The sequence below is a fragment of the Aotus nancymaae genome, unplaced genomic scaffold (assembly GCF_030222135.1).
Source record: "Aotus nancymaae isolate 86718 unplaced genomic scaffold, 86718_ANA_hifiasm-v0.15.2.pri h1tg000059l, whole genome shotgun sequence".
Classification (NCBI taxonomy): domain Eukaryota; kingdom Metazoa; phylum Chordata; class Mammalia; order Primates; family Aotidae; genus Aotus; species Aotus nancymaae.
This window is the reverse complement of record NW_026988473.1, coordinates 16712037-16734529: the sequence shown is the minus strand read 5'-3', so window position 1 is coordinate 16734529 and position 22493 is coordinate 16712037. Positions and strand designations below refer to the sequence as shown.

The 22493-nt window shown below is 49.1% G+C and overlaps 2 protein-coding genes across 7 annotated transcripts in view; both read left to right on the top strand.

Annotated features, from left to right (window-relative positions):
• The window catches only part of PRDM11 (PR/SET domain 11), an 89421-nt gene that overhangs the window by 44387 nt on the left and 22541 nt on the right, over nt 1-22493 (top strand). For 5 of the 6 annotated variants that reach the window (XR_001107504.3, XM_012452418.3, XM_012452419.3 and 2 more), the window contains one exon: nt 12424-12491. Coding sequence is in view for 5 of the 6 variants with exons in the window: in XM_012452418.3 (XP_012307841.1) it covers nt 12424-12491 (68 nt within the window). In the remaining variant the exon portion in view is untranslated. Of the gene's footprint in view, nt 1-12423; nt 12492-16594; nt 17017-20219; nt 22464-22493 lie in introns of those variants that run through there. The other variant, XM_012452420.2, reaches the window with a different exon arrangement.
• LOC105717314 (uncharacterized) lies at nt 20837-21548 on the top strand. Its single transcript, XM_012452423.2, is given in 2 exon segments — nt 20837-21103; nt 21105-21548. Coding segments are annotated over 2 exon segments (711 nt in total).

Below are 22493 nucleotides of genomic sequence, written 5' to 3'. Positions count from 1 at the left end.
GACCCGTGCAGCTATCACACGTTGCATTTAGTTGTCACATCTCATTAGTTTCCTTTATTCTAGAAAAGTCTCCCGTGTGTTGTTTTTTCTCTTTCATGATATTGATACTTTTGAAGAGTTCAGGCCAGTTGTTTGTATAATGTTCCACAGTTTAGATCTGTCTGATTGTTTCTTCATGGTGGATTCAGATTACAGCTCTTTGGCACAGGCAATGTTGGGTCTTTCTCACAGAGTGCCATCAAGAGACAAGGCATTTGTCTTGTCTTTTACTCAATGGTTTTAACAACTATTGGTGATGCTTGCCTGTATCAATTATTAGTCATAATTAAAATGATTTTTCTATCTTTTCTCTTCTACATTTATTACTTGACATTCTTCAGTTGAAAAAAGTACTCAACTTTCACCCTACTCAATCCTCATTAAAGCTATTTTTAGTATTTGTATGAACATGGATTCTTTTTTTATTCAATGTGTCGGAGTCCATGTCTGTCATTATTCATTTTGATGTTTAAATTGCCCTAGATTTGGCCAGTGGGAATGCTTTCAAACTGGCGCCTTGCTCTTTCAACACATCCCCATCATTATTTTAGCACTTTTCCTTACTTTCTGGCACAAAAAGATTCCCACTGTCTCTTGTAGGAGCTATGATTCCTTTTAGTTGGAAACAGTGTTTAGAAGCCAAGATCTTGGGATGATAGGTGTGCAATTGCTGCTGGGGTGTCCTTGCTTTTAAACCAAACTAGGTTTGTTATTATTTGATTTTACTTTAAGTTCTGGGATATATGTACAGAACGTGCAGGTCTGTTACATAGGTGTACTCGTACCATGGTCGTTTGCTGCACCTATCAACCTGTCATCTAGGTTTTAAGCCCGGCATGCATTAGGCATTTGTCCTAATACTCTCCCTCCCCCTACCCCCTACCACCCGACAGGCTCAGGTGTGTGATGTTCTCCTCCTTTTATCCATGTGTTCTCATTAGCCAAACTAGGTTATGAGGGAGGGATGAGTTGATGCAAATGTCCTACCATGTCAGAAACTGAGGAAACACAGCATAGCAGGGATCACAGAATTTACAAAGGCCCTGGGGCACACACATAACAGGCAGGTATTAATATTAGGGCATAACGAAGGTACAGAGTGTGCCTAGAAGGAAAAGTGGAAGATGAGGCTAGAGTAAAAGCCACTTTTCTTGTGTTCTCAGATCCAGTGGATCATAAAACACTATTGATTCAAGATCAGCTTTTCTGGGCATAAAAATGAATACCTCAATCCAAAGATTCTGAATGTCAGGAGCATTAGATGGGCTTAGCTTGTGTAGCTATTTTATAAATGCTGGTAGTTTAGTTATTGAATCACAAACCAAACCGAAGATTTTCCCTGGAAAATGTAATATGCTAGTGAACCAGTTCTGGCTAGAGCCAAGTCTGTAAATGTATTGTATCAGAGCAAAAGTAGAACACAAAAGACTGTTCTGAACCTATGTAATATTTCCAGTCCAGACCAGCTCCTGACCTGACCTCCTCCTCTTTCTTGGCTCTTCAGTCCATTCTACTGTAGCTGTGTTTCTCACACCTGAACAGTGTTGGGTTCAGATGACTTTTAATGTTCCTGGAATCTTAATGTTCCATTAATTTTATTTTAATGTTACTTAAAAAGGTATAAACATAAAGCTTGCTAAACACAAACTGTCTTGTACTTACAACTTTTAAATAACTGTAAAGCCAAAACAAGCTTACACGTATAAAATGAACAGAACTACAAAAACTTCAACGTAATGTACAAACATGTTAACGAACTCATTTTAATGAGGTGGTTGGTGTTTCACTAAAACAAAATTCCTTTTTATAAGGTGAATATGTTAGTAACTACTGAGACACAAGCAGAGTCTTTGGAGTTTGGAATGCCTGTACTTTTGTGTGCCGTGTGATATCTTTATTTTCCTACTATTTGTCTCTATTTGAAACACTGGGAAATCTTTTATTTATGTATGTATTTATTTATTTAGAAATGGAAACTTACTCTGTGGCCCAGGCTGGAGTGCAATGGCAAGATCATAGCTCACTATAACCTCAAACTCCTGGGCTCAAGCCATCCTCCCGCATGAGCCTCCCGAGTAGTTTTGTTGTTGCAACTGCCATGATGTACCTCGGCCTTTTCTTTGCCGGGGTGCAACATTTACATATTAACTTTATACTGGTTCTTTTTCTGTTGGCTCATAGCAAGTAGTAATAATTGGGGTTATATGGTCAACTGTTGCCGTGAAACAAGCTACCTCAAAATCCAGTGGCATAGAACAGGGGTCGGCAAGCTTTTTCTGTAAAGGGTCAGGTAGTAAATATTTTAGGTTTTGCAGACTATACAGTGTCTGTCTCAATGACTCAATTCTGCCCTCAAAGTGCAAAAGCAGCCATAGGTGTGGCATGTTTCAATGAAAGTTTATTTATATATACTGAAGTTTGAATTTCATATCATTTTCACATCATGAAATATTGTGTTTCTCTTGATTTATTTTCAACCATTTGAAAATCATTCTTAGCCTGGTGGGCCATGCAGAAATGGGTGGTGGGCTGGAATTAGCCCGCAGGCCGTAGTTTGCTGAGCCATGACATAGAACAACAGTCATTTACTCTTGCTCACATTATCTGCTGGTCACCTGCAGTTCCTCATTTCTACTTGAGTGTCTGTTGGTTGGCTGCAGTTTGGCTGACTTAGCGGGGCTTGCTGGGCTGCCTGGCCTCCAGCCGTTGGGGGAGCTTGGCTCCTCTCTCTGGAGCCAGGTCTTCTCCAGACACTTGGAACATGTCTGTTCTGGGCCCCAGCTGAAGGAACAGGGGGTCTCTGGGGAAGCTTTTCTAGCTTTCGAGACTTTACTTGCATCATGTTTTCTAATATCTCATTGACCACATGAATTTCATGGTTGAACGTAAGGTCAAGGAGCAAAGAAGTACTGCCCGTTTAACAGGCTGCCTGTTAAACAGTCCAGTTCAGAGTCACGTGGCAAAAGGTGATAGGGACAGCTGAAGAGCTGGGGCCAGGGATTCAATCTGACACGATGCCACCTCAGCCATAAATGTAGTACTCTTGTGGGTGCAGAAATCTCATGGGGGATTCCTGCATATTGATTTTTTTTAATGAAAACTTTGAATTAAAAATTCTTAGAACATTCAGATCCCGAGAATATATCCAAAGACCCTAGCTTGAGAGATGTTCATTTTTAGTAAACTTCCTGGCTTTGCCGCAGAGGATTTGGGGTTTCCTGGTGTTTGAAAATTCTCCAAGGAGAGGTCTTGTTGAACTGTGCTCTCCGAACCTAATTCAGCACTCCAAACCCCAGTGGGTCCTCAGAAGATGGACAATAATAATAATAGCAACAATAGTAGCTGCTGTTCACTGGTACTAAATGATTTGTATATCTCACAACAGTACCATGGGACAGTTATTATCTTCTTTTTAAAGATTGAGAAACTGGGCTTAAAAGGCCACGTTACTTATATACAGTTCATTATGGGGCCAGGACTTTGAACTAGATCTCTAGTTCATCATCTCCAGGCCTCAGATGTGACTATCTAGAATGCCCTCCTGCCATCCCATTGATGGTCCTCCCACTCGCATGGAAACCTGTTTCTTTAGGGATTACTGTTCAAGCATAGGATATGTAGGATATAAGGTTGTTTCCCTCTCCTCATTTGATTGCTAACCATGAACCTTTGGCAGGTTTTATTTTTTAACAGCTTTATTGAGATGTAATTCATATACTGTAAAATTCACCCATTTAAAATGTATGGTTCAGTGATTTTGACTGTATTCAGATATGTGCAACCATCACCACAGTCAATTTCATCAAATCCTGTATCCTTTGGCTGTCATTCTCCCCTTCCAATGCCCACAATCCACATCTTCAACTCCTCACCCCCACCTATCCCTAGGCAACCACGAATCTACTTTCTGACCCTATAGACTTTTCCATTCCGGCCTTTCATATAAATGAGATCACATAGTACATAATCTTTGTGATGAGCTTCTTTTACTTAGCTTCGTGTTTTCAAGGTTCATCTCTGTGGCAGCATGTATCATTACCCCCAACTCTTTTTTTTTTTTTTTTTTTTTTTTTTTTTTGAGACAGCGTCTCACTTTGTCACCCAGGCTGGAATGCAGTGACTCTATCTTGGCTCACTACAGCCTCCTGGACACTTCTGGGGTTCAAGTGATATATAGTCCCGGCACCTCCTGGCTTCTAGTGATCCTCCTGCCTCAGCCTCCCAAGTAGCCCAATTAGCTAGGATTATAGGTGTGTACCACTATGCCCAGCTATTTTTTTTTTTTTTGCATTTTAGTAGAGACGAAGTTTTGCATGTTGGCCAGACTGGTCTTGAAATCCTAGCCTCAAGTGATCCACCCGCCTCAGCCTCCCAAAGTGCTGGGATTACAGGCATGAGCCACCACACCCAGCCATATGGCCAAATAGTGTTCCATATCTTGTTTACCTCTTCATTCACTGATGGACAGTCTCTGCCTTTTGGCTATTATGAGTAATGCTGCTGAAAGCATTTGTGCACAAGTTTCCATGCGGACACATGTTTTCATTTCTCTTGGGCAGAATACCTAAGAATGGAATGGTAACTCAAGGTTTCATCATTTGAGGATCTGCCAGGCTGTTTTCCAAAGCAGGTGATCCATTTTGTTTTCCCACCCATCATATATGAGGGCTCTGATTTCTCCACATTCTTGTCAACCCTTGTTTTTCCTGACTTTTTGATTCTAGCTATCCTAGTGAATGTGAAGTGACACCTTCTTGTGAAGCATTGGGTTTTGCTCTGCTTTTTTTCTATCTCTCATTCATTTCAGTGGTTATTGGGGGAGAGCTACCCATGATGGATGCACACATTATGTACTCAACAACTCCATGGGGTGCTTTTCATATCAACCCTGTTAACTACGTTCTTCTACCAGGTTAATTTGGAAGACTGTTCCAATCTGCAGCATGATCATTGAAGTGTGTTTCTATCTGATTTCTCTCTGGCTCATTCCAGTTTACGTTTTTGCTGTCCCCTAGATAAGCAGATACTCCTGGATCTCTCTCACCTTTGCCCAAGACCATTCATACAGAGCATAACTAAGAGACGGGATTCAGACCAGTCTTCTTGACAGCTGCTTCTCCAGTTCTTCCCCAAGGGCCCAAACTAGGACTCAGAATGCTGTTGCCCTTCACCAGGAGCCTGCCTCCTTACCAAGGAGAGCAAGGCTGTGTGTGATCAGAGTAGCGGGTGGTTGGTCCTGAGGCTGGTCTATTGTCCTGACACCTTTTACAGGCAGCAAAGAGGGGCTGCGAAGGGAAGAGCTGTCTGAGTTGGTTATAGGCTCTGTTCCTGGGTTCCGATCCTGGCTCTGCCACTTGCCGGAAATGTGTCTTTGGGCTGCTCACCTGTTCCCTCGCAGGTCCAGTGGTTTTATCCATAAAATATGGGTGCATAGTATAATGGAACACACCCCTATGAGTTGTTGTATGTAAATACTAATGCTTGTTGCATGCCTGGTACTTAGCATGTGATGAACAGATCACAGCCAGCTTTAGTATCTACAGTTATCATCAGGTGGGTTTCAGGAATGGTTGAGGGTGGGAGGTGAAATCAAAGTATGTAAAACCTGGATGTAGCATTTGGGATTGTTTGTTAACATGCCTCATTAACCAGGTCTCCAGAGTCTTTTCAAGCATAAAGAAGAAGGAAATTCTGCCATTTGCAACAACATGGGTAAACCCAGAGGACGTTATACTAAGTGAAATAAGCCAGACACAGGACAAATACTACCTGATACCACTTATAGGAGGAATCCGAAATAGTCAGATTCATAGAGACAGAGAGTAGAATAGTGGTTGCCAGTGGCTGGGAAAGAGGGAAATAGGTATTACTTCAAGGGTGTAAAGTTTCAGTTATGCAAGATAAGCAAGTCCCAGAGATCTACCACACAGCATAGAGCCCGTAGTTATCAATACTGTATTGCATACTTAAAAATTTGCCAAAAGGGTAGATCTTACGTTAAGTGTTATCACAATAATAATAATAAGAGCAGGAGGAGTCTTTTGGAGATAATGGATATGTTTATGTCATAGTTTGTGGCAATTTGACAGGGGTACACTTATTTCCAAACTCATCAAGTTGGATACATTAAATATGTACAGCTTTTTGTATGCCAGTCATACCTCAATAAAGTGGTCTAAACAGAAAAGACATTTGATAAAAGGAAGTTTTGGAATAATAAAAGGAAGCTCTCATTTCCTTATCAGTTAAATTAGGACGGATGGGTTAAATCATGGTTCTTGAGCTTTTTGGAATCACCTAGGAAATTATGCTCATGTGCCAATGTTCACAAAAAGCTGCATACATTTTAAGGGACGCCCCCTTCCCCAGACACCAGGTTAGGAACCAGGTTAGATTATCTGGATAGCCTCCGATGCCCTCATCTGGCTTCAGTATTCTTCACTCCATGTCTCTGGCCATAGCAGAGGTTGGAGTTCAAGTTCAAGTTCAGGTTATCTCTTTCTCTCTCAGGTCTTAAGCTGGTTGGGCTGGGGAGTAGCTAGAGAAAAGAGGTGATGCATCTGCCTCCTGGGGCTTGAGAGAGGAGCATCTGAGGTATGCCAAAGTGCTTCGTCAACGGCGAATGGCTTCACCAGTCATTTTTGTAACTACTTTGCTCTATGAAGAAATGCAGGATTAAAAACTAAGAATGCTTTATGGATTCAGTGAATTCCTGGAAAGTTGCAAACAAATCAGATTTTTGAAAATCCATCTCTACAGCATCTGGTCATGATACCATTTAGAGGAGCCCAACATTGAATCCTCAGTTGGGGCAGACAGATGTTCTGTTGCCCTCCCTATTAAAATACCAACCTGCTGATAGCAGGTTTGCTCAGAGGCCAAGCTGGAAGTTCAGAGAGGGCCCCAGAAGAGTCCTGGTTGCTGCTGGGTTTCAGGAATGGTTGACGGTGGTTAATGGAGTCATTAGGGAAATGTTGGCACTAACATCCATTGCTCTACAAAGTGGTTAAAGCATGGACTGTACTGCCAGAGACCTAAGTTTAAACTCCAGCTTCCCATGTGTAAAATTCCTTTGCTGCCTCAGGCAAGTTACCAACAGCCCTCAGCCTCAGTTTTCTAATCTGTAAAGGGAGGATAATCATAATAGCTGTGAGAATTAATAGTTTATCAAAGTACTTGACATAGTGAAGGTACTCCTTGCATAGTGAAGGTACTCCATGAGTGGTAGCTGTTAATGAGGTTTTATTTTTATTATCTTTATTAATTATTACCATGGTCTGAATGAGAGTGTGGGTCCACCTAGACCATGCTTGGCCCAGGGGGCCAAACTCCATGCTTTTATGTTATTTTTCTGAGCATCCCTCTACATAGAATCACACAATCTTCATTTTAGACAGAACTTTGAGGTCGTTTAGGACAGATATCCACTGAATGAGCGAGTCCTTTTTTCAGCCTCCCTACTAGCAATCATCCCCTGCTTGAATACTCCCAGTAACAAGAAGCTCGCCACCTCACAGGGTTCTTATCCTATCTTAGGACTCTTCTTCATGTTAGACCATCACTCCTTGTGCTGAGTTCAGGCCTGCGTCCCCCTAGATGCAAGCAGGTTCTAACCATCCTGTCCCTATGACATGGTTGTCCTTCCCACATCTGATGATGATAGTTCTGCTTTCTCAGGTCTCTTCTCATCCAGCCTAAGGGAGCTTCTTACCATGTGGGTTCCCCAGGTTATCAACCTGTTTCCAGGTTATCAAAGGCCTTGTATCACAGTGCTCAGAGCTTCTGGCTGGTCCAAAGTACTAAGTTCAGAGGGACCAAGGAGTTGACCTTGAGGGATAAGGCAAGGGAAGATGCTGGGAGACCAGCCTCTGGGGGCTGCTCCTGAGCATCGGGCCCTGCTGCCATTCCTGGACCCATCTCAGTGCCAGAACTGGTGGCCCAAAGCCTGCTCTCTACTCAGGGTGGCCTGGGTTCATCAGTGGCACAGGCCCTGTGAGATCCTGCCTGCCCTGCACCCTCTGCCCAGAGCACCATCTGTCTCTTCTCTAAGATCTCAGCTTATACTCCATGTCCCAAGAAAGGTCCTCAACAGATTCCCAGGTCCAGGGCTCCAGCTCAGAGATCCAGTAATTCCACATAATTCCCCACCATGGCGCTGGCCATGCCGTATCACAGTGGCTTCTCTTCTGTATCCCGCTAGGCTGTGAGCTTTCTAAGAGCAAAGACATTCTCTGCCTGGGTCACCATTCTATCCCCAGAGCCTGCCACTGTGCCCACTCCCTCCATGATGCTTGCTGGTTTGAATGAATGAATAAGTGCTTGATTTGAGAAAATCCTGATTGATGGGAAAGATAAGCCAAAAAACACCCCTCAGAAAAACTCTAGACCTGAACCCAACAGACAGAGGTCTCAGGCAGTTCCTCTGTCCTTCACAGCCCTTACCCAGGCCTCTCTGTCCAAATGAAACTGCCAAGACTTATCACCACTCGGTGTTGACCCACAGGGCTCCCACCACCCTAAATTAGTAATAACTAATATTTGAACTCTTAATAATCTCAATTATGATCACAATGCTAACAGTAACAATTCACTGAGTGTCTTCCACTTTCATTATGACAGCAGTGCGGCAAGGCTGGATTTTATCCCATTTTATAGATGAGGAAACTGAGGCATGGTCCGCAAAGTCATCTGCCCAAAGCCACTCAGCTTGTGTGCAGTGAAGCTGAAATTCTAGCCGACTCCTCTGGCTCCGTGGCTCTTACTACCGTCTATGTGCTCCTACTACTGGCTGTGGGACCTAGAGATGCTTCTCTTTTCCCCCAGAAGAGAGGGGAGCAATCAGAAATGATAATGTTGGGGAAGCAGTGTTATGATAAAGTCCAAGGTGCTCTGAGACTCCAGGGGAGGGTCCCCGCAGACTGGGACATCACCTGAGGAGACTGCCATGGGAGGGGAAGCCCGAGTTACATGTTTTCTCTTTTTAGTTTTCTGAGATTTTTAAAACATGGAGTCAGTATAGTCTCATGGACAAATAAAGCAAAAGCATCCCTGCCTCCTTCTTTCCTCCCCTCTAGAGGTAACGAGAGTTGAGAGTTTGAAATGTACCTCCTAGACTTTCTATGCTCATACAAACATATGTAGTGGTATGCTGGTAGATGTTTAACAACTGATGGTGATGGTGATGGTGAGGATAAGTGCCAATTTCCATGGTGTAAATGCTCCCCCCATGGCTGATTTCAAGCAACTAACATGAAATCGCTGAATGTGCAGCTGGGAAGAAATGTGCAATCACAACTATTGTATGTTATGTCTACTATGCAGCTACAATAGAGGCCAGTACCCTCAAGAGCGTAGAGAATAGTCAGTCAAGTGTAGTAAAATAATTGAGAAGTGATCAAGTTTTGAGTATTTATTGCCTTTTAAAAATGTATCATTTACTGAATTGTAAGCTTATATCATTTAATTTTTAATGGCTGTGTTTAACCACTGTTTCACAAAATTGCTGAAAATTTAACAGTTGGTTCTCAGTATAAGCTGGCTCTGGCATAGCACTCATTTCATTTTTACTAAAATCTTAATATTTTGTAATTTTTTCTTCTTTCTTCCTTCCTTTCTTTTTTCCTTCCTTCCTTCCTTCTTTGCTTCTTTCTTCTTTTCTTTTCTTTTAGAAACACGACCTTACTCTGTCACCCAGGCTTGAGTGCGGTGGCACAATCATGGGTCAGTGCAGCTTCAAACTCTTGGGCTTAAGCAATCCTCCTGCCTCAGCCTCCTGAGTATTTGGGACCACAGGCATGTATGTACCACCACACTTGGCTAATTCTTTGTAGAGACAGGGTCTTGCTATGTTGCTCAGGCTGGTCTCAAACTCCTGGGCTCAAGCAATTCTCTGACCTCAGCCTCCCAAAGTGCTGGGATTACAGGTGTGAGCTTTGCACTCAGCTTTTCCCTTTAACTTGCTTTTTAACTAAAAGGCTCTTCATCCAATCATTCATCCAACCAGTATTCCACCATGTGCCATGCCTTCCCTGTGTTAGGAAACAGGGCCACCATCGTGATCAGAGCACCCACGTGCTTTGTGCTCATTAGCTTATGTCTAGCCAGGGAGCCAGTCAGTTACCAAATTGGCAAATAGATATCAACAAAATGCTCACTGTAATTAGACCTCCTAAGGGAAGTTACAGGATGATGTAACAGAGATGATGCCATGATAGACCGGGGATATGGAGGTTAAGGTGTAGCAAGGAAGAACTTCCTTTAGGTTCAAGGCTAGGAAAGGCTTTTTCTGTGGAGCTGACGTAATCTGAGACCCAAAAGCTAAGAAGGGACCACATATTCAAAGCTTAGTGGGAAAAAAATTGGAAAAGGATATGTTTACTTGGGTGCCATTTCTGTAAACTTTACACACATGCAAACAGTCCTGTGTGTTGTTCTTTGAAAAGTTCTTGTGTCATAAAAATGGGAAGACTTCCCATCATCTCCAGGATGGTGGTTACTCTTGGAGGGAGGAAGGGAAAGAGAAGTTGGAGGCAGAGAGGGTCTTCCACTGCATCTCAGCATTTTCTTGAAGCAAAAGGAGAGAGAGGCCTGAGACAAATATAACTCGTGTTAATTTTTGTTGCTGTAGCTGGTGGGCACAGGGTTGTCAGCTGCATTCTTCTTTATAATTTCTGAATGCTTGAAATATTTCATTATTATTATTATTTTTAAGGGTAGATAAAAGAGGCTCTAAGCAGTGGAACTGGCCAATGTTAAGGCTCGCTCTCAGGGTATCAAGGCTTCAGAAAAGTGAAAAGGGAGTGAGGGGCCCAGGGTAAGTTGGGGAGCAGGCCTGTGGGCTGTGAAGGCTGTGGCCATAAATATGAGTTTTATTGAGAGTGCAGCATGCCATCTTGAGCTGGTGCAAGACATGATCTAATTTACATTGATAAAATACTTCTCTGCTGCTTTGAAGAGAAAGATAGAGGCTTATGAATGGCACCAGGTTAGGTAGGAGTCTAGGCATGGTGACTATCCATCTGTTTCCCATTTCCCAGGAATTCTCCCAGTCTGTGCTTCACCAAGTCCTCAGGGAACCAACCCTGATCTAGCTCATGTGTCAAAACTTATCAAGTTGTACATTATATGTCGATTATGCCTCAGTAAAGCTGTTAGAAAAGGAAAAAGAAGGAACATATCATTATGAAACAAAAAGAGGCAGGGTGCATAAAAGGATGGACCTGCAAAAAACTAAAAATTCTGGGAATGAAAAATATTCATCAAAATAAAGATACTCATTAAAAAAGAGAGCAAAGAAAGATGAAAACACCTCAGTAGATGGGAGAAACCCTGGAATAGACACAGCTGAAGAGAGAATTATTGGACTGGAAGAGAGTTCTGAGAAATTTTTCCAGAGAGTGCCCAGAAAGATAGAGAAAAATACAGAAGTGTAGTTAAAAGACATGGAGGATAGATTGAGCTACTCTCATACCTGTTTAACAGAAATTTTACTGAAAGAGAGGGGAGAAAATGACTGAGAAGCTGTTACTCAAAAGCCTAATGACTGAGAATTTTCCAGAATTGAAAAAAATATGAGTCTTGGAGTTGGAAGGTGTTCATCAAGTAATAAGGAGAATTTCAGGAAAGTAAATCTACACTTCAAAACCACATAGCAAAACTGCAGAAAATCAAGAGTAAAGTGAAAGTCTTAAAATTTACCACAGACAGGATTACCCACAAAAGAACAACATGATACTGACAGCTGTTGCTTTTGCGCCAATGGCAGTCTTTTTAGTAATCTTCAGAGTGCTGAAAGAAAATAAAACTTAGCCTAGAATTTCATACCCAGCTGAACTCTGATTAAAGAGTGATGATGAAATAAAAGAGAAAGCAGCCCAGCTTCAAACCCTGAGGCTCTTGAACATTTAGAGGTTGGGAAGAGGAGGAACCCTCTCAAATCACATATGCTCAGTCATCCAGCAGTGGCCTCTGTCTCCCACAGAAACTGTAAAGAGAGAAGGATTGATTTAGTCTTTGTAGTTGTGACTGGAGGCCAATGGAAATGCCCCTTGTCAGCCATGTTGCTGAGTAGTCCATCAAGACAGAGGAGGGAGATGGTCCCATCTGTCTGTTCCCCATCTCCCAGGAATTCAAAACACGTGTGAAGGGCTGTGTGTGTCTAGGAGGATGGGCTCCCCAGTGTCTCTAGGAGAATGGGAATGGGTGGAGGATAGGTAGCAGGGATTCTGAACCCAGCCTGCATTTCAGTTCTGTAGCAGTGGTGACATTTCAGGGGAAGGGGGTGGCAGCAGGCAGGGCCAGGCCCTGGGCCCTGGTTGGGGAGGAGCCCACTGACATGACAGCTCCTGTAGAATGGCCATCCTAGACTCTCTCTCTTTCTTCCAGATTGTGGACAAGAACAACCGCTATAAGTCCATAGATGGCTCAGACGAGACCAAAGCCAACTGGATGAGGTGAGCCCCATTCTGCTGATGTCCCGGGGGTCTTGCCTGGCCTCTGGAAAGGAGCCAAGGGAATGTGTTGGTCCTATGGGCTCTCCAGTGGTGGAGGCCTCTGGAGGCCCAGAGACTGCCGTTCGCGGGGTTTGGGATGCATCTAACTCTGAAGGACCCACCTTTTCCCCTAGGCCTCCATCAGGGAGCTCTAGAGGACGGCCTGTGGCCAGGCTGTTGGGATGCAGGGACCCCTCGGGCTGCTCACTTGGCAGTGTGTCTGGAGGACCTGGGCCCAGGCTCCTGGCAGCATTCTTGAGGAGGAGGGGGAGAATGTCCCCCATCTAGGACCGTGACACCTTCTCAGAGCAGGCGCCTGCAGGAGTGGTGTGAGAAATGCCCCAGTGCGGCCCCAGCAGTTCAAACAGCCTCCATGGAAGAGAGGGCTTCTGACAAAGTTTCCAGCTCAGTTTTTGACAGTGCTTGCTGCCTAAGTTTGAGTACTTTGAAGAGTGAACTTTACCCTGTTCCAGCGTTTGGGACAGAAGTTTGCACCAGAAGTTTCCTTAAATGCCAGCCAGAGGAGGCAGGAGACTGGCCCAGGGTCCCCTGGGGATGGCTGAGTTGAGCCTGGAACCACGGGCCCAGCGTGATGCTGATGGTCTGTGCCATGTGCGAGGGGCTCTGCCGGGTGGGGTTTGTGGACGGCGTGGGAGACCCGACATGCCTGGTTGCCTGCTTGTTGGCCTCTTTCGGGTACCTAGGAGCACTGACTGGGGATCTGGATCTGGGTGGGAGGGAGGGAAGGAAGCCTCAGATGTCTGGAGTGCGGGACATAGCCACACCGTGGACCTGGGGCCCTCTGCTGGCATTTGTACAGTTCCATGACCCATGAGGTCTTGGGCTGGAGGTGGGATTGTGCTTGGAAAGAGGGCAGATGAGGACTTCCTAAGAGGTGGGGTGCTGTCTTCAACTCTGAGACTTTCTGAGCAAATGAGGAGAAACAGGTTTGAGGTGGGGAATGTGCGATGAGGGCTCCTGTGCCCTTCCCAGTGGCTCCACTGCCCACCTGTACTCCTATCAGACAGCCCTGAGTGGCTGAGCAGCAGTTCACACCTCCCAGAGCACTTTAGTGTTCACCCTCTTATGTGTTGGGGCAGGTGTTCTCATTGCCATTTGATGGGTGCAGAACAGAGGTGCCAGAGACGAGCAGGCCTGCTGCCTTGCAGTATGGAGGACAGCACCCACTGCCCCCAGCCTCCTTGCACACAGCTGATCAGACACACCCCAGGGAGGTGGCTCAACACCTCCAACTGCCTTCTCTTCTTACTGCCACGGGGTCCAGGTCAGCTGAGCACTTACAGTTCACCACCTGCGTACTGAGCATCTAGTTCAAGTCAGACTGCGTACTGGGTACCGGGGTGGATCACGCAGCCCTGCCCCACCGCACCCCCTGCCCCAACCCCTGCTGGCCCTTCCCAGGCTCACACCTCCCACCACAGAGATGATTTTCCAGTGTAGTTTTTGCTCTGAGGCACAGTGTGCTGCAGGACCCAGGTGAAAGAGGAGGGGTCTGTTGACATGGGCCTTCCAAGGGGCCAGGATTGTGTCTGGGGACACTGGGGTGCGGTGTCTAGATAGGCTGTAGGGTGGCTACACAGTCTGGACCCTCAGCCTGCGCCGCTGTGCTGCCTGTCCTGTGGCTGCAGCCTGGCTCCAGGCAAGCAGGGGAGAGTGTGCGTGTGTCCACTGGGGAATCAGGCTTTCTGTGCTGTTGCTTTTAAGGTGTCAGGAGCTTTGCCCATAGAGCTGAATCTGTTCCACTCTTTCACCCACCTCTGATCTCTCTCCTTGGGGACAAGGCCTTCCCACAACCCCAAAGAAGGGGAGTTATCATCCGAACTAACTTAGCTATCCTCTGGCACCGCAGATTGTGACTTAATTGGGCTGGGGATGGGCCCCCGGCCTTGGTATTTTGAAAGCTAGTGATTCTAATGTGCCGCTAGCATTGAGAACCACTGCTGTGTATGGATCTTCATGCCACGGTGGTCAAACTGAGATCCAGGGCAGGGTGAGGTCTTGCTCAAGAGCATGCAGTCAGGGTGGCAGAATGAGGATTTGAACTCCTGGCTCTGGAATCCTAGGCCAGTGTTCTTCCTGCTTGTGCACAAAGGACCAGGTGAAGCCTGGCTTCCTGGACCTGGATGGGCACTGGTGAGCAGGGATTTGGGGGGTTCCGCTACTGCCACCTCACTAGCATGGGATCTTTTCTGTTCTGCTCCCAGCCTGTCCTGATTCAAGATGGCATCTGGGTAGTCACAGCTGGTGGGCTTTCATCTTATGACCGCTCGAAGAGCAGGTTGGGTTTGGGGATGCAGTTTGTTGCCATGGAGATGCCCCTCCTGTGGTTGGAGTGAGGGAAAGCACGCCCTGGGAACCCTCCTTCCCCTTCATGTCCAGTTTCCATTGGTGTAGCTCTTTCTGATCTGCAGATGCTGTCCCTTGCACTGTCATGGCGTGGCTTGGGGATGATTGAATGGACTCAGTTAGTTTCTTAACAAAATTAATGGTGGGCCAGGAGGGGAGTGGGCACTGTTGTGTTGAGCTGGCCTTTCTGACAGCACTGTGCTAGGTGATCTGCCTGTGGTGGTTCTCAACCGGGCACTATTTTGTGCTCCTGGGGGCATTTGGCAAGGCCTGGAGATGTGTTTGGTGGTTGGATGTTTTCAGGTAGAAGCCAAGGATACTGATAAAATCCTGCATCACACAGCACACCCCTTCCTTCCCCACAAAGAATTATCTAGCCCCAGGTGCAATAGTGGCAAGAGTGAGAAACTCCTCCTGATAGCCCTGGGCAGTGGCACTAGAATTATCACCCTAGTTTTATGGAGAAGGAGACTGGCTTCACATGAGTCCCATGTCTTGGCTCAAGGAGACTCAATCTATAGTCCCAGGTCTAATCCATGTCCCTGCCACCATCTTGGACTGGGCACTGAGGCCCCAGCCTTCTTCCCATCTTCCGGGCCCTGGTAATTTGGGTGCATGAGTAGGAAGATGAGGGCTAAAGGATGCTGGTGCCACTGGCCTTCCCCTCCCGGTTTCAGAAGAGTCCAAGGAATGAATTGGGCTCTGAGCTTTCCTCTACACCCTCGTGTCCTCTCTTGGGTGAATTTTTTTAAACCTTTTATGACTAGTTAAAGGGTGACAGAGCCACGATGTGGAGAAATCGAGTTCCAAAGCCAGAGCAGGGACCACCTGGGATGGAAGGGCCATGCTATGCCCCTTGCCCAGGACCTGTGGCTGCTCAGTAGAGAGGGAATCCCAGATCCCCCTCGTGTCCACCAAAGTGGAACTTGTCTCCCTCTGGATAGTCGTGGGCTCCTCAAATTCTACCAAAAAGGCACAGCAGCCCACCCCACAAAAAAAGCTCTCCCATGGGAGGAAAACCTGTTTTCCTGCACCTATGCAAAGGTGGGTGCTTGGAGAACTGACCGGGAAGGGGAAGGAGAAGGGGAAGATAGCCACTGGGCAGAATAAGCTTTCTGTGGCCACATGCTAGTCATGGCATAGCCGCTCTACACCCCACGGCAGCCCAGTGTAAATCGTCTCTCTGCTTACATATTCTTCTTCCAAGCCATTCATTCAGCTATAGGGCTGTAGGTAAATATGGCTTTATAGAGGCAATGGTCTAATTCTAATTTTGATAAGATCCTTTATTGCTACCTTTAAGCAATTTTAAGCCCCTTACATCATGGTGGTTTTCCCTCCTTAGTGATAACCCCAAAGGCTTGTGGTTATTATTCTGGACAGGGAGAGTGAGGCAGGAAAGATTGAACTTGAACCGCCCTAGCTTTCACCGCTAGTAAGAGCTAAAGCAGGCCCTGAACCCGAGACCTTCGACTCTGAGTCCAGTGCTCCCTCCCATGTAACACCGTCTCTTCTTTCCACCCTCCCCTCCGAGGAGTAGTGGAAGGGACCTCTCAGTAGGAGGAGGGTGTGGTGGAGGCCAGGTTGCCCCAGGTGCCTCCTGGCTCTCCAGCTGGGGGCCGGCAATTAGGAAGGAGGAGGACCACCTGCGTTGCCGGTCATTTACCCCATGTGCTTTGTGGGATATTCAACCCAAGGAATGTGGCACACCTGGCCGAGCGTAAGAGGAAGCCCAAGTTCTCCAAGGAGGAGCTGGACATTCTTGTCACAGAGGTGACCCACCACGAAGCTGTGCTCTTTGGGAGGGAGACCATGCGGCTGTCCCATGCTGACAGGGACAAGATTTGGGAAGGCATAGCCCGGAAAATCACCTCCGTCAGCCAGGTGCCCCGCTCCGTCAAGGACATTAAGCACAGATGGGATGACATGAAACGCAGGACCAAGGACAAACTGGCCTTCATGCAGCAGACCCTGTCGGGCCCTGGGGCTGGGGGCCGAGCCCCCACCATTGTGCTCACAGCCCACGAGAGGGCCATCGAGTCAGCGCTACTCACGGCCCGTGCAGGGCGCAGCTTCCCCAGGGCGGAACTGGATGGCACCGACAGCCCTTCGACCAGCTGTGAGTATCACCAGTCCCCTCCGCCCCGCCGGCCCGCCTGCTCCCCAGCCTACTCTCCGCAGTCTCCCATGGACTTTCCTTCTGGTTCTCTCCTGTCCTTCCCTGTCCAGCCCACTCTTTCCCTCCTCCCCTCCTCCCAGTTCTGTCTCCTCTCCATCCCTTTTTGTGCATTCATTCTAGAATATTTACTGAGCATCTCTGTGCCAGAACCATGCTGGGAGCTGGAAAGACAGCTGTGTGTAAACCCTACACAGGCCCTGCTCTTGGGAAGACCCTGGACTCCTAGGAATAAACCAACTTTAAATAGCTGCACGAGTAAACTGGTAATGAACGGATGAAGGACACAGGAGTCCAGGAGGTTCCGAGAGCAGGGCTGACCTCATAAGCATGCGACCTGCACAGTCACAGGGGCCGAGCTGGGTTTCAGGCTCTACTGTCGCCATCTGGACATTCTTCATAGTTTTTGAGCCAGGGGCCCCACGTTTTCATTTTGCATGTGACCCTGTGAGTTACGTGGCAGTTCTGTCTGAGAGTTAAGGAAGGCTGGGGAAGGCTCTCTGAAGAAGTCCAGCAGACTGGGCTGTGAAGAGTAAGAGTTAACCAGGCCAGGCAGCAGCAGCAGCATGGGGCGCGGAGAAGGGGAGGGGAGGCACGCAGAAGGGGAGGGGAGGCGCACAGGCAGAGAACAGCATGTACGAGGCCCCGCATCAGGAAGGCGCTTGGCACGTTCCAGGAACAGTGAGAAGCCAGGAAGGCCCAAGTGTAGCGGTGCTGGGGAGGGGGCTGGAGGCGGTGGGGCGGGGGGGCGGGGTGCGGTGGGGTGGGCTGGAGGCGAGGTGGCCACGCTGCGAGGGCCCCAGCTGTGGAAAGATCAGTTTCTTTCTGTGTCTGGTCCTAATGGCTTTGTTCCTCTCTATTCTCCGCATTCCCCTGCCTGAGCTGCGTAGCCTGCTCCCCCTTCTCACTGTGCTGCCTCACTCTGCCTGCCCTACGGCTGCATCTAAGCTCCCTCTCCATCCTCCAGCTGCTCCCCCACCCACCCACTCCTCACCCCTCTTGTCCCTCTGTACTTGTCCCTGCCTTTCCTCTCTACTTCCTGTGTCTCACATGCACTTTGAAGCCAGGGCCCCAGTGGCTGAAGCGGGTGTCCCTTGGGGCTCAGCAGAAGGGGGAGCACTCAAGACCTCTGCAGAGGCTGCAACCCTTCCTTTCCACTTCTGCACATCTCCCCTGCTCCCCGCCAGCTGCAGTCCCCACTAGAGGCCGTCTGCCTGACCAGCTCGTGAGTGGTGGGAGCCAGGCAGGAGGGGCCCCTGGGAAGCAGCTGTGGCTCAGCCGTAGGAAGGTGCTTTGCAGGAAGGTGCTTTGCAAAGACTCCTTTGCACCTTCCCTTCCCAGGCACCCTGCCAGTGGGGTCCGCTTGTTTTCCGTTTGGCTGGGGCTCCTGACAGATGGTGGTTCACAGAGTCAGATGTTCAGGACTGGAAATGAACGTGGAGACCATTTAGTTCAACTTCCTTGCAATGTAGAAAGTAAGCTCTAAAAACCAAGGTGACCCAGAGCTCAATTCAGAAGCAGGACTTGAACTCGGGTCTGCCGGCTTCCTGTGAATCAGCATTTTCCTAAGTCTTAAGAGGATTCTGCCCCGTGTTAAGAAAAAATGGGGGGTCAGCATCCAGTAAAGTCTGTTCCCTGCATCCTGCTCCACTCACCCCTCCATCTCCCTGAGACTGAATGTCACAAGGCCACCAAAGGTAACCTGGGCTGGCAGGGAGTCTGAGTATACCATCAGGCAGAGCCTGCTCGCCCCCATGCCAGGCTCACAGCCCTCCCTTTCCCAGCAGTGGCCAGCTGCCAGGGGCTCGGCAGAACAGGCCCAGGGAGGGAGGGAGCAGCATCACCTCGCCAGGCCTCATTCCTTCCAACACTGGCCATACCAGACAGGTCTCTGGCATCTCAGGGGATGGCTGCTGTCCCACCAAGCACTGCCAAGAGGCCAAGCTGGCCCAAGTGAGGCCCCAGGACCCCTGGGAGGCATGAGGAAACTGAAGGATAAACCCATCTGTCCTCCCCATCACCTTCCTGGGGGATAGTCCTGACTCAAGCCCTCAGGTATGGGCAGGGAGGGCTTGCCTGTCAGTAGGGTCAGCCTATACATTATTTATTCCTGCCACAGGGATCAGCCCATACCCTCGGTCACCAGAAAGCCAGACCCACATGTGCAGGGGCTGGGCCCCTCCCTATGTCCAGCTGCAGGGAGCAGTCTGTCCAATGGCCTCTGTGTGGTTAGGTGCTCCTGGGTGGGAGCACGATGTGACTGACCTGGAAGCCTGGCTTGGGGGACAAGGGGGGCAGCAGGGCTGGTGGCAGAGGTGGCTCTCCTGCTCTGCACTGTCCTGCCGGGTTTCTCCAGCCTGCCAGCATCCGCTGTGGTGATTTAAAGGTGCAGATTCCATATTTATAGCCTTTTATCCCTTGCCACCTCCCACTCTTCCCAAGTCCCCAGAGTCCATTGTGTCATTCTTATGCCTTTGTGTCATATGGTGTGTCATACACTACTCAGGTGATGGGTGCACCAAAATCTCAGAAGTCTCCACTAAAGAACTTACTCATATAACCAAATACCACCTGTACTCCAATAACTTATGAAAAAATAGGGTGCAGCTTCCGGCAAGGCCACAAGATGGCCCCAAGCAATGCGGACATGGCTTCAGAGAGGCTGGTGGTCAGTGGGCGGAGAGTGTCTAGTACCTTTGGGCCGGTGCCACTCCTTCAGCTTTGCAGAGTGCCTTCATGTTTGTCCTCTTGTTTATGCCTCTTCTTAACAACCCAACTCGGTGGCCGAGTGGTTCGATGTGTAGACAGGGCGTTGGTTATTGCAGAAAGTGGGTTGCAGAGAGATGAAGTGACCACCAAGGTCAGGAGCCACTGGGTTGGCACGGAGTCCCCGGGCTGCGATCTCCAAGTCCCCTGGCCTGGGCTCTTCCCCGATAGAATGGAGCTGTTCCCATGAGAGGAAGAGGAACCTCCCCACAGTGGTGCTGGGCCCACGCATCTCAGGGATTTGGGGAACAGGGCGGGGGCCAAAGTAGACTGTGGAGTGGCAGGGCAGGGGGATACTTTTCAGGGGCAGGGCCAAACCCAGGGCTTCCCTCCTTCTCCCTTTTGTAACTATTTGTCCTTCTTTGTTTCTGTCCCCCAAGATGATGAAGATGAGGAGGCACCCGGGCCCTCAAGGCAGCCTCTTCGGGTGCCTCTGCAGCAGTCTCCAGAGGAAGAGGCACACCTGGCCAGGCCCGCCCTGCTCCGCTCATCCTCCTCCTCTGACCAATCTGAGACGGTGGGCCCCAAGCCAGAGGCCCTGCCCCGTCCCTCACCCCAGGCCCAGGCTGCCTGCAGGACCCCTCGGCCGCACCCCAGCCCACCCACCACGGGCCTTGACTGGCAGCTCCTCCACGTCCATGCCCAGCAGACCGAGGTGTTCCAGCAGTTCTGCCAGGAGCTGGTGACTGTGCACCGGGACATGGCCAACAGCATGCACGTCATCGGCCAGGCCATGGCTGAGCTGACCAGCCGCGTGGGTCAGATGTGCCAGACGCTGACAGAGATCCGGGATGGAGTTCAGGCCTCTCAGCGGGGGCCAGATGGGGCAGCCCCCATGGGCTCCACTCCCCAGGCCACCCAAGCCCAAGCCCCCCTGCCAGAGCCCCCACCAGCTCCCCCAGCACCAGCCCCCACACGGACTACCAGGTCTCGGAAGAGAAAGCACAATTTCTAACCCAGCTAGTCTGCACTAGGAGGAAGAGTCCATGGAGGAGGGATGTCTGGCCTTGCAACAGGGGTCAGTCTCTCATGTCCAGGAACAGGATCGATGACCCTTGTAGGACATTGGGGGCGCTGTCACCTCCTCACCGAGCGCAGGTCACTGCCCTGTGCTTTAACAGAGCATGTATTCAGCCCTGCACCCTCATCTTCGGTGGACGCTGAAGATGCAAGAAATGCCACCTGCCTCATGCTTGCTTGGCCCGGAGATCGTTCTCCTCTTGGTCTGTGTCCCGTGGCAGCAGGCCTTGCAGGGAAGGGGGCCACAGCAGTGGGGAGCATCCGAATGGAATCCCGCTTTCCAACCTTGGGGCTGCTGCATCGGCCTCCCACACGTGACCTCCCAGGCCCCGATGCTGCTGCTTCTCAAGGGGGCAAGGCCTGATGGGCAGGTCGAGTCATTCCTTCCGGGAGGGGTCTGCCCTCCCCTGCCCGGGGGTGGTGCCCGCCTTGGCCCTCCGCTTGCCCTTGTGCGCGTGCTCAGCTGCTGTGCTTGCCTTGTGTGGAGTGGGGAGAAGAATGGGATGATGTTGGAGGAAGGAAAAGACTGTCTTGCCTTCATAGAGAGCACTTTATGCTTTTCCTCACCCTCGCAGAGGAGTGGGCTCAGTGGGGTCTCAGGACAGTCAGCTCGAGCCAGCCAAGTCGGGTATTATTACGATCATTATTATTGTCATCATCTGTATAAGACAAATGACATGGCCAGTTAGTGAGGGGGCCAGGACTGGAAGCCAGGGTGTGGGTTTTTCCAGCTCCCCTGTCAGAGGCCAGGTCTGGAAGAGGGGGGTCTTGCCCCTTGCCAGGCCTCTGCCCCCTGTATCTCTGCTCCTGCCTCAGCTGTCCTTGGTGGAAGCGGGAGGCACTCAGCATGTAGCAGGTGATTCTCCCACCCTGCCCTGGCCCTATGGCTCATAGCCAGTGTCTGGGAGAGGCAGGGCCAGGTCTTAGGAGCCGGAAGGCAGTCTCTTCCCTGGCTTCTAAAAGAATCCAGAGCCCCGTACGACTTGTGCCCCATTCCAGGTTCCAGCATGCCTTGCCTCTGCTTGCTCGGGCTGCCTACGCGCTGGCTACACACACCTCTAGCTTCATGTCTCATGTTGGAGTATGGGGAGAGAGCTGGGTTCTTAGTGTTCGAGAGGGAAGTGGCAGGTGGCAGATGCAAGCTTAGCTCTGACCGGGGTGCAGGTCAGCTCTGTGTCCTCTTTTTTCCCTGGCCTGAAGCTGACCCCAGCAGAAGTCCTCCAGCCAAGCTCTCCACCCCCCCTAAACCCCCACCCTCCCATCCTGTAGTGAGAGCTGTAGTGGAAGCTGGGAGGATTGCGGCACCCAGTGCCTTCCAAGGCCATTCCTGGAGTGCTGCTTGTAAACCCAAGCCAAGCTTTGTCCCACGTAGGGAGACTGGAAGGTGACTGTAATGTCCCTGTGCCTTTGGCTCCGTCTCCCCATTCTGTGGTTCTTTGGGGGTTCCTGCTCCCCTCAGACTGAACCCTCTCCTGTCCAATAGCCAATGGCTTAATTATTGCCTGGAATTGCCTGGCCCTCCTATGCTGGAATCAAAGATTGCCTTCCGAAGTATTTTTGTTAAGATGGCAATAAAAAGAAATCAGTCTCACTCTTTGAACACACCCAGTGTCCAGGATCTTTCTTTGGTGTGT